Source organism: Haemaphysalis longicornis, unplaced genomic scaffold, assembly GCF_048455015.1.
Source record: "Haemaphysalis longicornis isolate Haplotype H1 unplaced genomic scaffold, Haemaphysalis longicornis Haplotype H1 scaffold_8, whole genome shotgun sequence".
NCBI classification, from domain to species: domain Eukaryota; kingdom Metazoa; phylum Arthropoda; class Arachnida; order Ixodida; family Ixodidae; genus Haemaphysalis; species Haemaphysalis longicornis.
In genome coordinates this window covers 100,319,307-100,337,261 of record NW_027526445.1, presented here as the reverse complement: position 1 = coordinate 100,337,261, position 17,955 = coordinate 100,319,307, and the positions used below count along the sequence as shown (strand labels likewise).

Sequence of the window (17,955 nt, the reverse complement as noted above, 5' to 3'; positions counted from 1 at the left end):
CGGGGACCGACGCAGTGTGGCACATATTACCCGAAGGTGGCTACGGGTGTCGCGGGCGCAGTGTCGCCCTCTGGGAGCTGTCTGGAGCCAATAGGTGCTGCAAAAACACAATCTTCTGCCGTTTTACAATCTGCATTATTATTTATGCTGTTGGCGATTTCTCTTTTTTTTTTCAGAACACCGACATGAGCGACGGTGTGTACCACTACGTCGATGGCCTGTGCGTCAACCACTTATTTCAGGAGAGAACGCTGCGATCCGCCTTCTCTTATCAGCCACGGACGGATGACGTCTTCATCGTGACGTATCCAAAGTGTGGAACTACATGGATGCAGTTCATCGTCTTCTGTATCTACAACGATGGAGAAACGCCAGCAGACCTGCTTGAATTCATGAAGCGGACACCCTTTTTGGAAATGGTTGGAGCGGACGTTGCGGAAAAGATGCCTCGACCCGGGGCTATCAAGACTCATTTGCCGTATCATCTGCAGCCAAAATCTCCTGATGCGAGGTAATAATGGAGGTGTTTTCTGTTTATTGCTTTCTTTGGGCACTTCTTGCGGTACGCGTTTATTTCGTCTTGAATTTTATAAATGGTGTCATCACAACTGGCGTTTAAAAATGGCATTTTTCTCTACGCCAAAACTGCATAAGCGTTTTACAAATCGTTAATTCAAGAGAACACTTGACCATATATGCCGGTGTACATGTGACACTTGGATAACATGTAAAATACGTTTGATGCAGTGTGCAATTTCAGTCTTCAAGCAAAACCTCTATTTTGTGATTGACTATAGTCTCTTCCTTCCACTTAAAAGTTTCCTGGACGAGTACTGCTTAAAGATATTACTTTTTGTCTCCGAATTACCATGTATAAAAACGGTGGTGGGCTCATTTTGTTCCTTGTGTCAATTTAATTACAAGATATTAATTTGGTTTTCCCATACTTAGCACAAACGCCTATACAAGCAGGTATACTGGCACTAACAAGGCTTCATAAAAGGTCTGTTCGCGTAAACATAGTCGCAAATTACCTTGATACCCCTTGTCTATGTCCCTGATACAAGGAACACTTCTACAATCACCCCCTCCGATAAAACGTGAGAAGCGGCATTCGCAATTTACCGAAAAATAGCTATCTATCCATCGAAATGTTTTCGCTGTAAATGGGTAGTGATTTGCATATGATTAATTATGAGGCTCAGAATACCTTTTCTTGGTTGGAGTAAAAAAAAAGAACGGCAGCGCGCATAAACGTTTAGAGCCTCCTAAAGGTTACAAAGTGGTGCATGGCACCTTTATGACAAACCACGCAAACCAAGTTCAGAGACCCAGTGTAGTAGGCCCAAATACATTTTTTCTTGTAAAGAAAAAAAGACGTGGCCCGCTCGGTGCACACAAAGGCTGTGTTGTTTTTAGCCAACTGAAATCACTTAAAATTTTTCATTCAAAGCTTTCGGTTTAGCTGTAAACCTGCCTGCAATTTAAATGCGGCCAGAGGCAGGTTACATGTCTGTAATGTAAGCATTATGTCACCGACGCGCGCAACGAGAAATGAAGTTTATACAACTTAAGAATACCCCAGTACACGCTGAGGTGACGTGTTAATGCACGCAGTGCATGTAGACTATTCTTGCTTTTGCCGATGTTGTCGCTTCACAGCACTATTCAGAAGCCGTGCCAGGATGAAGAATGTCAGCGGTAGGCAATATGTCATGGAATACGGACGTGACGTAATACCAATTAGTGCAATCGCGTAGGATTTTCACTCATTTTATCTAATTCACACCATGGGGGCACTTATCCAGCTTGGTGCAATTAAACTTTTCTGTGTTAGAAATAAGAAGACATCTTAATCTGCGCTGCCCGAGGAAGTCAGCGTAATATAGGTATTTCATTGTCCGACGGGTGTAGTGGGGCTCCTAGCATAGAAATTGTTAGTGCTTCACGAATAAATTTTGAATCCTGGCAATCTTTTGATCGGGTTCCCTGTATTGCGACGGTCTGTCAGCAAAGGGAGCTGTGGAGCAGAAGGCAACGAAATAGTGGTTTAGCAAGTGGATAACGCTGCCTTCGGAAACAGGGATAGCTGCCTTCGAGGCGATACTGAAAAAGCCACAGTGAGGTCAACTCTAGTCCTCTGCTTCGCCTTAACGGACCTTGTAACTTCCGCCACCCCGGCGAGCGGAGCCAGAGCTACGCGATGGCCACGCGCGGGCTGTTAGAGAAGCTAACCCAGGGAAGCTAAACAGAATTCCGAAGCTCGATGTGCGTTTTGTAAGAAGCCTGAAGTTTTAAAATTAGAAGAAAGACGTGCGCACCCACTCAATGAATATTCAAGCAATGGTATTCGACTATTGTCTTTGTTTGCAGAACTGTTTCGTCAACTTATGCAGCTTGGATAATTGCTTGCTTTGGCTGTGAAGGTGAAACCTATTTTTGGGCCCCTTTCAACTTCTTAGCCACTCCGTGGGCGCTAAGGACAACGGATTGTTTTGACCGGAGTGACCAATTTTCCCCGGAGCAGGTGGCTTCTCAGCAAGCTTTCTTTTTGTCGAGGCATGATGATTCAGATATGTCGGTATAATGACCTAGCTGCCAGTATGCTTCTCTGCATGAATTCTGTGGCAGGCTGCCAAAATTTTGATTGGCTGTTTCTTGCATATGGAGCTCCGCCTTAAATAAAAGGAAGTGCTAGACGTATATCTGCAAATCCCAAGGTAAAAAAATTCCCTCGCACTTCCCCGAGGGGGAGAGTGTGTAAGTGCGAATGCACGGTTGTTGATTGCGCGATTACGGTGGACATCGTGATCTTGGAGTGGAGAGGAGGCGCCCAACACCCGCAGTCACTGAGCGGAGAGAGGAGGAGGAGGAGAGTAGCGCCCGCCGTTACGGCGAGGGCTACACGAGCGCCCTCACGCGTCGGAATGCGGAGCGCCCGCTACGCGAGCGAGAGCTCTCCCGCCCGAAGTGGAGAGGAGGCGCCCAACACCCGCCGTCACTGAGCGGAGAGAGGAGGAGGAGAGTAGCGCGCGCCCATCTCCCCCCGTTGCTAGGGAAGACGAGGAGGAAGACGAGGAGCGCGCGCACCCGCAGCTGTTGCTATGCGGACGACGGCGGCGGACGATTCAGGCTCGCTTAAGAAGTGCATTCGCACTTAATATCTCCGGACCTAATGGGGTTTGTCTTAGACAGCACTTTCATGTTTCCATATGCACAGACAGTTTGAAGAATGCTCAATCCCACACAAATAATAAATGTAATAGGTAATTCTGGGCGGATTTAACCTCTGCGGTTACTCAATGACAGTGACAGTGGGTTGTTCAGAGGCCAACAGGAAAACGCCCATGAGCAAGATATGGGCGGGCGGTAAACGTCGCATGTGGTATTACAATCCTTGAAGGTCGTCGTAGAAATATCAAAATTTGGCAGTCCCTTGAGATAATAAACTTTCCTTCGTTTCTACACTTGTTGTTAACGTAATATTACCAAATAGAATCAAGTACCTAATTATCGTTATGTTTGCGTATAGTGTCGAAAGTTTGCGGATCTTCTGACCATTGCGCACATGTGTTTCTTGCAGGTACATATACGTTGCTCGAAACCCCAACGACTGCTGCGTCTCCCTGTACCACCATACCAAGCTGTTCCCAATCCACGATTTCGAAGACGGCACATTCGACGAGTTCTTCGAAAGGTTCCTCCGAGGAGAGGTGGACTTCGGCGACTACTTCGAGCATCTGCTGTCCTGGTTCGAGCACAGAAACGACGACAACGTGTTGTTCCTGACGTATGAGCACCTAAAACGAGACCCGAAGAACGGAATACTGTCCGTGGCACGCTTTCTTGGAAAGGACTACGAAGAGAAATTGCTTCGAGATCATGGAGCATTGGAAAAAGTCGTGGAAGCTACAAGTCACGAGTCCATGAAAAAGTTCAATGTGGAGTTTAGGAAACTGGGTTCAGCCTTTGGTGCATTTCATAGAGAAAAGGGGGGAGCTAGCGAGAAAGAGGTATTTAGTGAACGGTTGCAAACTCTCCTCTCTAAGCCCATCACCGGGGAATTTGTTCGGAAGGGTATTGTGGGTGACTGGAAAAATCACTTCTCGGGAGAGCAGATTCGCCGGTTGAAAGAAGTGATTGCGAAAAGACCAAAAGCGTTCGAGCTCATGTCTCTGTAGAAGGATTGCGAGTTACCTTGAACGGATTAGCTACCTCACATAGGCAGTTCACCGTAATCTAGAGTTTCATGTGAAGTAACCTTAAGACTCTTCATCGTGCCTGCATTTGTTACTAGTATTTGTGTGCCACAACGTAGTCCACAATCAAGACATTTTTTTTTTTAAATACTTATTGCATAGGGTAAGCACTCTGCTCTAAAGGGATTTTCATTTAGCGTGGCAGGGGTGGGATGCCTTTTAAGGCGAAGCGTCCTTTGGGCTGTCACCCACAACTATTTTTGTGAGCTCCGCGCAGTGCGCGGAGTTTTGTTTGGCATTCTTGGCCTTAGATGCACTTGCGCCAAATACACCCACCAAAGAAGACGCGGAGTTTCGTCTTGTGGCGGATAGGATCGCATTGAATTACTCGGAAACAGGATTTCTGTTTTATGAAATGCAGTATGTTTCATATTTGGTTGCTTTATAAGCAGGCTGGCATGAGTGGCAACGGGTTCTCCATATTTACCATAATAGCTTTTACTCCAATTGTCATCCTGATTCCTGGTGAAAAAAAAAACTACTAGTTGTATTGCATATTCTGCTATCCTCGTTGTTAAATACAGAGCTACTAAAATGCAGTGCACAGCAACATTTTTGTACTAAAAATGCGCTCGAATTCTTCCGGGGGAGGGGGGACTTCATATTATTTCCATTAAGAGTTCGAATGCTAAAAACAGGGTAAGCTTGCACTTGGTCGCGCAAGGCTTGATCTGCTGGATTTCTTTATACGGAAGCTGCAGGATTTCTTTGTACGGTAGAAGTGAAGGGAGCATTTCCACAGATTTGCTGCAGTTTGAAACTCTTTATTTACACATTCGGCGTCGCTCAGAGCGGTGCTAGTAGATGCGATCGTCATAAGCATCAATGCATACGCCAATCAATGTCCCGCATTTTATCCCTCGTAAGGGTTTTTGCTAGTTTTTTTTTACTTTTTTTTTTACGAATGCTGGAGCGCGCGTCTTTGACTCTCGGAGGTCGTCGCAAGGCACGCGCTCAAGAGCGCTTCGCATTTTCTCGCTCGTCTATATTTTTGCAAGTTTTTTATTTGTTTGTTTGCTAAAGCCAATGCGCGCGCCCTGCTGCACGCGCTGACGATCGCTGGGCATTGCTCCCGGGTAGATTTCTGCACCGCCGGATTTACGGCTAGTAACATCAGCTCCGCTTTTAGTATTTATGACACCAACACCCTGTAAATGCATTCATTCATATTTAGGTGTTTGAGGATTAGAACACGCTGTATGATCAGAGAGGAGAGCGCACTTTTGCTAAAATGAAATGGCCTTTCTGAAATCAAATTCCACCGATTCACAGAAACGCAAAGTTACCGCCCACTCAAGCCGCTTGTGGTGCCAATGCGACTGGTCTATCCCAAACTGCGGCTTAGTGGGAGAATGCAAGTATTGCGACTGTTGATGTTGTTTATTGGCTTATATACTTGTTCGATTGCGGACCAATATGTGTTGACTGTGATGTTTGTGACAATGGGATTTTCTTGTTCATCGTTGATGTATTCGTGAGAGTGAGGTTGTCGTACCACTGATTATAAGCAAAGAAACAATGTTTGATGGCTTGTTTCGGCTGATACCTATACTGTGGCGACACGCACGGCGCCGTTTCATCGGCTGCGCGATGACTGGGTATGTCTTAAGGTGAGGATCGGGGAAGGTAAGGAGACGACAGAGACGATGGCTTCGGTAACACAATCCTCGCCACCACCAATGTGTGAGAATGGCAACCTAGACGTACGCGGGTTGGCTAAGCGCGCATTTGGTTATCTGCTAACCTCGTAAGGGGTCAGGTGCTGTAATATACGGTGTTTCGACGGGAAGCATTGCAGCCAAGTTTTCCTATAATACCATTCTGCTTACAGGCGAACATTTCTGATGAAAGGATTCCGTACCGAAAATTCTAACGACTGTGGAGGAAACAAAGAGGGCGATTTTGCTGTGATGTAAAATCGATAAGCGTCACAAAAACGAAAATCGCTCCGAGTTTGTTCACTTTAACTTGCGCCGCGAATACGCACCCCATTTCCGAGGGAACGTTTTCGCTCACACACTATTGTATTTTCAAGAAACAATGATACCTTGGACAGTAAGCGACACAGGTCCCTCATTATCGTTCGAACAACACGCGAATAGAAAATCGCATGCAGCGACGTATGAGAACAAATTGCCAGTGAAGCGAATTTCTAAAATATCCTTAACAGGAATAACACTGTAGAAACCTACCCGTATTCTAGGTAATACAACTCACATTCTTTGTTTTTATGGATATTTTCCAAAGATTACAGGCTGACGTACAATCGTTATTCAAGTTATTCAGTTTCGGCATGTTTGAAGGAATGCCTGGAGGGTCGTTTTCGCGTGCTCTCCCAGGACGTATCACCTTCTTACTAAAGTAATTAAGGGGTGAGTAAATGAGAATAATTCCAGTGTCGCACGCGGTGAAAGCCTGTTTGTTGAGCCATCGCTCTTTTCTGCAAAAGAAGCTGCTAAAAGCCGTCCTTGTATCAGCAACCACTGCATGTACTATCGCTATACATTGAAATACGAACACCGTATGTGACTTTCAGTACATGCCGCGCATTCCGGCGACGGGCCGCGTATGCTAAGCAGGAATAACTTACCAGACTCTGTAACCAACCTGGGTCATGGTAAGACAAACTATTTTGGGCGCTGGCCAAAGAAATGAAGAAATACAGGAATAAAGCAGGGTGCACCGTTTTGCCTCATGCGGAGAGGCGAAGTTAGATACAGGTGGAGGCGACATTCTGTTCTCTCTGGTTGGTAATACTCGGACATATCGTTTGCGCCCCCGCCGCCGTTTATGATGGTTCGCTTGAAACACTCTCTCTTTTCGAGGAAGTCGTAAACGCACTCCTGCGCTCGGTCTGTATAGCCTAGGGGTATATTCGCTGGTTTCAGTTCAAATGGCCTACGGTCAAGCACCAGCGGAGGAATATAGTGTTTCAACAATCGCAATATCTTTCTGTAAAATTTTCTCTTTGCTCAATCCTAAGCATTCTTTACGTAAACAAATGTGGTTTGGCGTCTTTTCAGCTCGTCATAGGATTAACGCGGGGCCTGTTAACACGCTTAGTTTACATTCTGCCTCGCATCAGGCTGGTTGCGCTTGTACCAATCTCCTAATGGAAAATTGGCAGGCGGGGACACGGTTATCTGGACCTTGCGAGCGCGTGATGATGATGCTGACGATGCTTCGTGGCTTCCCCTTTGTAACGTGGTGGCGTTGCACAGCGGCGTTAGTCGAAACGGCACTGTGCAATAATATCGCCAAAAATACCATCAAATTAATTAAAAATACCATCAGGCGGTACTGCGGAACTGCGCACTCTAGTGGTTCGGCGCCTGCCATCGAAGTGGAAGCGTTCGCGCATGCGCGTTCTTCCGCACTGCACGACTTGCAGATTTGGTCACTTTAGGTTGCTGTCCTCCGTTTGTGAGAGAGCACGTCTGCAGTACGACTCCTTTGTGGCATGCCGTTCCCTGTTTGCCACAACTGCGGCATCAATTAGTGCCGTGTTATGCCGGCATTCGTGCGTGATGTACCGCCGAGTGAAGCAAATGGGTGCGCGCACGTCGAATCTTGCGCTATTCTTGAGGTGGCCTGGTGCCTGGTTTGTGACGTCACAGCTTCTAGAGTGCATTGGAGGAGCGATAAGTGTGTATAGGTGGGCGGTCTTATTGCTGTCGCTTTTTACGAACGTAACTTAGCTAATACTCAACGCTTTTAAACCATTCCTGGATAGTTTTTTTGGATAGTATTTTTTAGGCCCTTTTAGGGCCTATTTAAAGAGAAACTCAAGAACCTCGCTCGAAGTGTCCTGATTAATACCGGGTTTCTTGAAGTCAACTTTAAACTACTAAAACGGACTACCTCAAGCGGCCACCGCTCGGGGATGCGCCTGTAACGGTGGTTTCATTTGTAATTGGTGGTTCCTTCGACTCACGGCGCCTAGCCAACGCTTCCGCGTCCTCGCCACAGCTAAGACTCCTGCCCCAAAACAACACAAAATGAGAAGGTAATAGAACCTAACAGTACTTGCGCTAATGTAAACTTGTTACCCAAGTCTGCAGGCTTCTACGAAGAAAAGACGAAAACACACAGGCTCCAGCCCAGACACCTAAAATGGCGACGTCGTTTCCTACGATGTAAAATAAAGTGTAGGGAATAAATTTCAGGTCCATAAAAATATATTTAACAAATAATTTACAATCCCTCTCTAAAAGCGTTAACAGAAGCTTGAAAGCTGTATAACACCAATACTGCGTAAAAAGTGCGCCCAAACTTCTCTGAAAGTGCGTTCGACCGATCGCCAATCCTTCAAATACAACAGTATGTCAAACAGAGAAAGAACTCATGCGGCGATTTTTGGCGCACTGAGGAAACGCTTCTACGAACGATCTAAATGTACAGTAGCCGAACGTTTTTTCGTACTTTCCCGTGCAACGGCCAGTTGTCCCGCATGAGTAACGACTTGCGGATTTGTCGGAATGCTGTTTATTCGTACTATTTTTCGTTCCCCTGCAGGTCTGAAAAATTGGTCGGCTACTGTATAACGAAACGTGAATAATGAGACAAATGTATTCTATTGCATTCCTTCATCAGGATCGATGCGTGTATTTTTTTTATATAGCACCTTTTCTTTTTCACAATTTCAAAGTTACCATTTCAAAACAGTGGAATTCATGTTTCATGCACACGCCCGTTGTCCAGAGATAATTACGGAGCTTTACGATCGACAAACCGGTCCATGGGGAATGCATAAGCTTTTTGACAGGACGCCATCAGTCCCACTAAGAAAGCTATAACTTTCTGAATATATGTACTTTTGTGGCTGCTCAAAAAACCAATCCACTGTTTGCGTTCCTGCATACGTGAAACATACGTTACCAATTCCATTTTCTTGGCTTCTCAAATAAATGAGCGATTTCGTTGCCGTTTCGGACCACCGACCTGAGAAAGGGTGGGCGCAATTGCGTAAAAGCCATTTGCGTCAACCACTTATTCCAGGAGAGCATGGTGCGATCGGCCTTTTCTTATCATCAATAGTCGGATGACGTGTTCATCGTTACCTATCCCAAGTGTGGCCCAACGTGGATGCAGTTTATTGTATTCTGTATCTAGAATGATAGGGCGACTCCAAAAGACCTGATTCAGTTCACCGAGGGGACCATCTTTGGGTAAATGTTCTGAGCGGGAACTGAAACTGCGGAAGTGATTCATCTACCAGGGGTTATCAAGATTCACCTTCCGTATCGGTTCCAGCAGAAATCTGGTGACGCTGAATACTTATACCGTTATTTTCTGGTATATGTTTTCGGTTCTAGTTGCTGGAGACGTTTATTTCGTTTCCAGTTCTTTGTATACAATATTCACCACTTGCATTGGCGAAAACCTTTTTGTCTATTCCCTAACTGCATCCTAACATAACCTATAGTAGCTCTAAAAAAACACGAGACAATTTTCCGAGTAGTTACGCTGCTGCGGGATGACATATAACACATAGTTTTAGGGAAGCCGTATACGGTTTCCCTCTTTGTGGAATGGTGGGTTTTTTGTGTGCATAAAACTACCCTACTGAAATGGCATTAAAATGGCATAGATAAGGAATGAATAAATATATTTTATTTGCATAATATTTACAATAAAAATGTGGTTGTAGACATGTTGTCTTGGATGCGTCATTCCTTTTAAAAGGAAAGTAAACCGGTGTTCTATACATTCCACAAAAGCCTGAAGAGCAGACACACGAGCCTTAACAGGGCATTGCTAAACACTCTCTTTTTCCGCAAACGTGCAAGTAACCGTATCGTAATATCCCGAGTAATCACCCATCCCAGATACATTGAACCTCTCCTCCACTCCCTCTCCTGTATTTGTAGGGCCACCACGTATGTCCCAAATACCAATCAACACCTGCCTCTGTAATACGTAAACAGTGTAATTCATGATTTACTACAAAATACCTGTGCAGCGCTTCCAGTGGCTTTGTTGTTAAAGAGTTGTGCTTTAACAATGACCTTTCGAATTCAATTTCGGCCGACAATACCAACTTTTCTGTGAGAAATAAAAGAAAACTAAAACGGCTGCGTGTACAATAGTTGGTACAACACTAAAACATCGTGAGTGCCCTTAGCGAAAGTAACGCGTAAAATACGGTCGAGTATACTTGAAGGGAACTTCAAACATGGTTCGTATATTGTAGATGTGTTAGAAACGGAGAAAAAGGCATTTTTGAAAATTTTACTGAATATTGTAAGTACGTTTTTAAGATATGTTGGAAAAATACAGTACTTGCGCATACTCTCCCCTTAAATTGAGAATGCACAGAACAGCACTACTGTACGCTTTAGGTATTCGTGTCATATTGAAATTGCATTTTATTGCGGAAAACGATTACTGTGGAATGGCACTGCAAATATAATGGAAACACAATTACCCGACTTTCCCTAGACCACTACGAGAATACTTAAAAAAATTACACCATCTTCCCGTAGGGGAACCCTGAGTAGTATGCGAAGCAGCCACGGGGTCGACTGAAGGTCTCATTAGTATTCAGTCCGTCGTTTCCGTCGACGTTCAGCCTTGCGTGCCTCCGTTGTATTAGTAGCTTTTTGACGTAGTTTGAATGAGTGAAAGACATCAGGCGCGTTCGTACCACATGCTCCCGTCCCGCTTTGTAGCGCAGTGGGAAGTGCGCCACGTACCTCCAAGTTGCGGCCAGAGAGTCGTGGGATCAAAACCCGGCGCCCCCTATTTATTTTAAAGAAGATAGTCTTTCTTGGGCTACTTATTCCCCTAAATTTTTGTCTGTCTGTATGTCTGTCTGTCTGTCTGTCCGTCTGTCTGTCCGTCTGTCTGTCTGTAACTCGATTCAGCCACCCGGCCAAAATAAAATGCTCTCTGCGCAATAGCCTTATATACTCACAACCAAATACAAATTTGTAAGCCCAGTTTATATATTCATACTTGTCAACTTTGTTGAACAAGAACAAGACATTACGCAAATATACGACAGGAAATTAGTACACAAGGGATATTTACAGTGGTCCTTTACTAAAAAAATCACGTATGCTTCGTTTTTCGATAGCAAAGGATGTTCTACATCTACTGCAGAAAACCGCCGCCTCCTAGCGTCATATGAGAAATCACGCGGCAACAGCAAAGAAAGGTTCCACTAGCTAGGTTTCACGGTCTGCTTGGAACGTACGTGGAGCATGGCAACGTGGTTCTATAAACCTTGAAGTCAGCCGCCTCGATTGACGCGCTTCTCCGCCGTACTGCAGCACTGGCATCGAGGAACCCTGCCTGTCGCAGTGGAACGCGGTAAATTCAAACCGCCTTGAGAAAACATTGAAGGTGTTTACCTTGGGCTGAGCGCGACGGAACAGAAACAGATGAGAGGTTAGCGGGAAAGCAAAGAGGGGCATTTCCTTAGCAAATGTGTACAAAGGCTATCGTCTTTTGTCGACATTTGCAACGAAAGGAGCAGATACGCTGCCAACTTTTTTATAGTGGACTGCGCTGACTTTAGCCCAAACGCTGACGTGGCCGCAGAGACGCGCATCCGCAGTAGAGTGCGGACGGCGGACAAGGGAGGGAGGGACACATCCCCGAGCATGAGATGCTAGGCATCCATTATTATGAAGCATCAGTATGAACTTTGAATACGACGAAAATCTGTTTCAGCTGTCTGTTATGTTTGCGGGAAGGAGATGGTAGAAATACTCCACATGTACAAAAATGCGTGATGGATTTAAACATATTAAAAAGCTTTGTACGGATACATTTGGAATAGACTACTGGCGCTGATTTAGGAGCTTGGTATTAAGATACATGTAAGCATAGCTCAAGCTTCGGTTAAAATAATTTTTAACTAGAAAAAGGCCCTTTGATATTTTTGTCCTCAATGTTTAGAAAATAGTAGGCGAAACGGACCAAGAGTCATTGACCTAATGGGCTGTTTAATGCAAGCACAAATCAGTGGGTAGGGAATAGGACCGTCCAATGCAAACCATAGATACGACGTTAGCGATTCGTGACCCTCGCGAACGGACCGCGGCTGAGGCAGGTTGGCCATTCAAAGCTTCATTTCCGCTCGTGATTCTAGCTGAGGAATATAGCAAAATACTATGCTTTGGTGGGCGCAAGGATGGAGAGTCTCTCAACCAGGCCTCTCTGCTCGGAGCAGCGGGCGTATTAAGATCGCCACTACGCCTTTGTTTGTTGAGATTTTTATGCTTTTGAGTTTTCCCGCGGTAGTTATGCTTGGTTCATACGGCATCACGGCAGTACAGGGCTTTTGCGCCATGAACATTTGACTTATTATTCACAAACATGACGGTGCGAAACACTTATCGCAGTGCTCGTTAACTGCCTGCCCAGTGGCGATACTGAAATAAGAAGTGACGCAAGCCCCGCGACAACTTCGGTATCTACGTTAGAATGCCGATAAAAGTAAAGCGCGTGAAGCGACAGAAAGTAGAGCAGGAGTTCAAGAAACGCATAACCATGAAACGTGGGCGCTATATCTTTCTTGCATATATGCGTTCTCACCCAGCACGTCTACATGATCTTACGCAGCTCATTCTTGTAACCAACGCTACCGCTACCACCATCGCCGCGCTAAGAAGTTTACCGTAGGCGTCCATATGTGCCACTGCGCTCAACCAATCGAACTTCTTTTACTTTTTGCCGAGCGCTGACGCTCCACGCGTCAATAGTATGCTCTGCTCGCCCCGCGCTGTCATCTACTCGCTTCATCCTTCATGGAAATGCTCCCTTGCGCCGGACCCTCTGCTGACCTCACGCGACAATAGCAGTCCGGCTGCGGGTATATCCGTCGTAAGAACCCCCTTAATGCGGCGTACCGCAAATATTCTACGTGAGTTTGCCTTGCAATAAAAAGAGCGCGAAAACCATCAGGAAATCCACACGTGTGTGCGAGGCTTATCTCCTTTTGTGATCAACATCGGTTACGGCAAATACTCCGCTCAAGCCTACGCGCTCACAAGTCGGCCAGAGCGAGCACACGTAATAATGATGAAACCCATTTTAGCGCCTTTTTTCACTTGTTTTTTTACATCTGGTTCTGCTGAGTGCCCTTGAGACAGACTATTACTTGTACGGAGGATGTAGCTTACAGTTTCCTTGTAGATCGGGCCATTCCGTCTTAAGGTATGCCAAGCCCCCTGTAAAAAGACGTTTTGTTGAAATCCAATTTTATATTTGGTTTATCTTGGGAACCCTAAAACATTCTAAAGTAATTATCAGAAAGAATATTGCTCTTATCTGAGTATGTTCAAAAGTAAAAGGCAAAATTCTAGCATCTGGGAACAGTTCTGAAATCGAAATTAAAGTTATGCAGTAAGAGAAACTGATAACGTATCGAGTATAAGCAGCGTATATCGCACATTTTCTGGTATTTTTAGGTCTGATACGTAAAAGGATTAGTCAAAGACAATTTCTAAGCCTTCCAGTTTCCAAATATCACTTTAAATTTCCGTAAGGGGGATGCAGGACACTACAACGTCCCTGTTGTTGACTTTGCGCGTGCTTAATGCCCTCGCTTTAAAAGCTACCTCATTTCATAGGTATTCTTCTTTGTAGAAATAGCAACAACACAGGCTGGACGTTTTATTAACAGGCGTTATTGAAGTAAATACTAAATAAAGTACATAATTAAAAGGCGTTATCATTGAAGACCAGAATAAAAAGGCGACCGAAGCGAGGTTCGTGACAGTCGATACGCAGTGAATGCTCCAACTGAACATCGTATGGACAGGAATGTGTGAGAGTGTGCAGTAAAGCTTGAGCACTATGAGAACAATTGGGAGGCGCCGCTGCAAGAGCCTTTGCTCAAGGTAATAAAATTATATCTATGCGGACCCTATCATCTGTATTTGCACATCTTGGCTCGGTTGCCCAAGGCGTCCACATCAGCTTGCTCATCCGAATTTTCGGTATAATGCTGTGCGACGCTTCAACTAGAGCAACAAAAGTACACCAGATACTTTAAATGGAGCAGGCACCCAACCTGGCCACCACACTCCGGTAGCGTGTTGCACGAGTGAGCAATACCGCGTGAAGAAGGGTAAGCGCCTATCGAATGGGTGAGACAAAACATCTCCAAAAGAAAATGCGGGTGGGAAAAAGCCAAAACCGAACTCCTGGCGGCTACGTAGGGCCCCAGCCATGAACTAGGTAAATTTTAACTTTCCAAGACAAGATTTAAAAAGCTTTATTATTGTTTTTCTGAAAACTTGATTTTAGCAGTTCCTTCTTGCGCGAACAGTTGTAACTTCAACATTTAATCTGCTTTGATAATGGACCTCCGAAGGCTCGTTCCTTCGTTACTGGACTGTTCAATGAAGGTTGGTTTTTAATAACCTATGGTAAGTGTGGATGTAAACATTATTTATTTATTTATTTATTTATTTATAACACCCCCAGGGCCAAATGGCATTACAGAGGGGAGGGTATTACATTGAATAACACATGGTACACGGTGGGGAGGAAAAAAATACAGCGTTAGTACGATTACAAGCAAAAGTCAGCGTACAAACAAAAATACATTAAATAGATCCTGCGTATAAAATGTTAGCTACGGTTTCGCGGAAAATATGGTCGTCATGAATAGCAACAATTTGAGGAGGAGGTGGTTCCAATCTCGAGAAGAACAAGGCAATAACGACTGCGCAGCTGTGTTAGAACGATAGGGGATAATTACAACTTGGTGATGGTGATCGACGCGGTGGGAAAAATACTGGGGTTGCGAATGAGTTCGTCGCGAAAGGTGGGGTGGTGATACAATTTATGAAAAGTTGATAGGCGGGATACTTTTCTTCGAAGTGACAGAGTGGGCAGGGACAGATTATTTTTCATTGCAGATATACTAGCAGTGCGATTGTAGTTCGAAAATATGAAGCGTGTGGAATTATTCTGAACTACCTCAAGCGATAAAATTAAGTTAACGTGGCTGGAATCCAAAACCGAAGAAGCATATTGTACTTTAGGTCCTCCTAATGTTTTGTACAGGGCTAATTTCAATGAAGGTGGAGCTTTGGAAAAGTTACGGCGTAGGTACCCAAGCGTGCGGTTAGCGTTGTTGATTATGTATTGGATGTGCAGTGCCCAAAAGAGATTGGCTGTTATGTTGACGCCTAAGTACTTCTATCGAGGTAGTAGATTCAAGAGGTATGTCGTTTAAATAGTAGGTAAATTGACTGCAAACACTGCGGGACACGCGCATAACTTTACATTTGTTTGTGCTTAATTTCATTACCCATGTACGGAAACAGTTAGCAACAGTGTTAAGGTCTGATTGAAGAGTAGGCGAATCAGTTGTGTTATTTATCTCACGAAAAATAACGCAGTCATCAGCAAATAAATGAATACTGGATTTAATGTGACAGGGGAGTTCAATAATATAAATTAGAAATAAGAGAGGCTCAATTACCAATCCCTGAGGAACGCCTGAGTGTACTTTGGAAAAATAATAATTACACCCGTTAACGTAAACAAATTGTGAGCGGTTTGTGAGAAAACATTCAATCCATATGAACACGTTATGATGAAGTTTCAGTTGGCCTAGTGTGTGAAGTAACAGTTTATGACAAACCTTATCGCACGCTTTAGAAAAACCCAAAAAGATGCAATAAGCTTGTGATGAGTTGTCTAAAATGCGGTGTAATATATTAGTAAAAAATATCAGTTGGGTATCGCAGGAGTATGCTTCGCGAAAGCCGTGCTGAGATGACGTCAAGAAGGAATTACTTTCAAGAAAATTTACAAGTTTTGTGAATGTTACCCGTTCTAATAGCTTACAGCACGTACTGGTGAGGGAAATGGGGCGATAATTAGCAGGGGAACGTTTACTACCAGACTTATAAATAGGAACCACTTTCCCAATTTTCCATTCAGATGGGATAGTAGAGGTGTCGAGCAATTGTTTGAATATCTAGGGTAATATGATGGAACTAATTTCTACAGTATTTCTTAAAAAATTACTATTAATGAAATCATAACGAGGGGAAGAATGGTTGCCTAATTTGTTGATAAGGGAAGCGATACCAGAAACGTCTACTAAATTGGTGACATGGGGAGGTGATTGTACGAAGAGGTGGAAGGAAGTGGAACATCAGATGTTTTTGTAAACTGAGGAGCAAATGCGTTGTTGAGGGCTGATGCACACTGATTGATGGGAACTGTGTCACCAGATGAGTCTTGCAATAAGATGTAATCATCTTTTGGAGGATTGATGACGCGCCAAAATGTTTTTACGTTCGTTTTTAAGATTGACGGCAATTCGTTAGAAACGAGGTTTAGTGTGTTTGAGTACCCTGATGTAAATACTAGATGCGGTTTTATAAGTGGCCAATCGTTAGTTAGTTGGCGAGCGCTTAGCTGAACGATAAAGGCGTTTTTTCTTGTTAGACAGACGTTTGATAGTGGTAATATACCATGGTGATTGTGAGTGACTAGGAATGGTGTAGGTTGGTATGTGCTTTACGGTGAGGCGATGAACTTCGGCAGCAAACATATCCCAGTTAGACTGAACGGAACAGTTGTTAAAATCGGTGAGAAACACGTCAATAAATTCTGACAATTCACGATTGATAGCATCGAAGTTAGCTTTTTTGTAATGGCAAATAATTTTTTTATGCTGGTGGTTATAGGGGGGGTTGCATGTAAGTCAAAGGTGAGCAATGAGTGGTCACTAATACCAGGTAAACAGGTAAGGGTTGAAGCATAGTCTGGATTGTTGGTTAAAATCGAATGAAGGGTAAATGAGACTCGGGTGGGTTCGGTAACTAACTGTGACAGAGAGAAGACGGAACAAAAATCTTGGAAATCTTTAGAAAGCGCCACATAGGGCGATAAAACTGGAGGGGAAGTCTTCCATTTGGTATTTGGGAAGTTAAAATCGCCAAGAAGGAACAATGGATACGATGCAAATCGACTAACAATATTTACAGAATCATGCAATTCGTTAGCTAACGTAGAGGACGAAGATTGTGAACGATAGCACACACCTATGTATATTTTGAGATGACCGTGCGTTAATAAGGAGAAAACTATTTCTAGGTCACTGTTCACATGAATGGGAGACAAAGGAATGTCTCGCGAAACAGCTAGCAAGACTCCGCCACCTCGGCGTTCCGTTCTGTCGCATTGATACACTGTGAAATGTGACGCATTTACGAAAATTTCCTAGTCACGCACGTGTTCAGGAAGCCAAGTTTCAGTTAAAACCATTATGTGTACAGAACATGAGTCTGCTGCGCTTGATAACGAGTGGTGTTTGTTTAGAATGCTTCTTATGCTAGTGAAAAGTACAGAAACACGAGGCGTAGTCTGTCGGCCACTGCCCCTTGCGGGTACCTACGGGGACGTTCGTGGCAAAGTGTCGTCAGTAGGACCCGAGCTTCGGCTACTTGGCGGAAGTTGTTTGATGCTATCGCTAGCTGCATTATAAATGTATATATTGCGGTTGAGATGCAGTTTAGTGTAGCGCAGTTGAAAATCGGGAGATCCGGTGTAGTTTTTGCCAAATTCGATTAACTTTTTACGAGCGATTCGAGTGCAGGATGAATATTCTTCGGATATAGATATGTAACTTTCTTTGAAATGTTTCCGCTTCGAAAGAGTGAGCTCTTTTGTTTTGAAGCTTGCAAGTTTTGCTGTGACAGGGCAAGACTTGTTTAGG

At 44.3% G+C, this 17,955-nt stretch overlaps 1 protein-coding gene across 1 annotated transcript in view; it reads left to right on the top strand.

The window, feature by feature from the left end:
- Positions 1-4,235, top strand: part of LOC144150071 (sulfotransferase ssu-1-like) — a 41,085-nt gene extending 36,850 nt beyond the window's left edge. Inside the window, exons 2-3 of the mRNA XM_077681873.1 lie at positions 177-511; positions 3,584-4,235. Coding sequence (XP_077537999.1) covers positions 186-511; positions 3,584-4,181 — 924 coding nt within the window. The 5' untranslated portion in view covers positions 177-185 and the 3' untranslated portion in view covers positions 4,182-4,235. The remainder of the gene's footprint in view (positions 1-176; positions 512-3,583) is intronic.
- Positions 4,236-17,955: the final 13,720 nt, after the last annotated feature.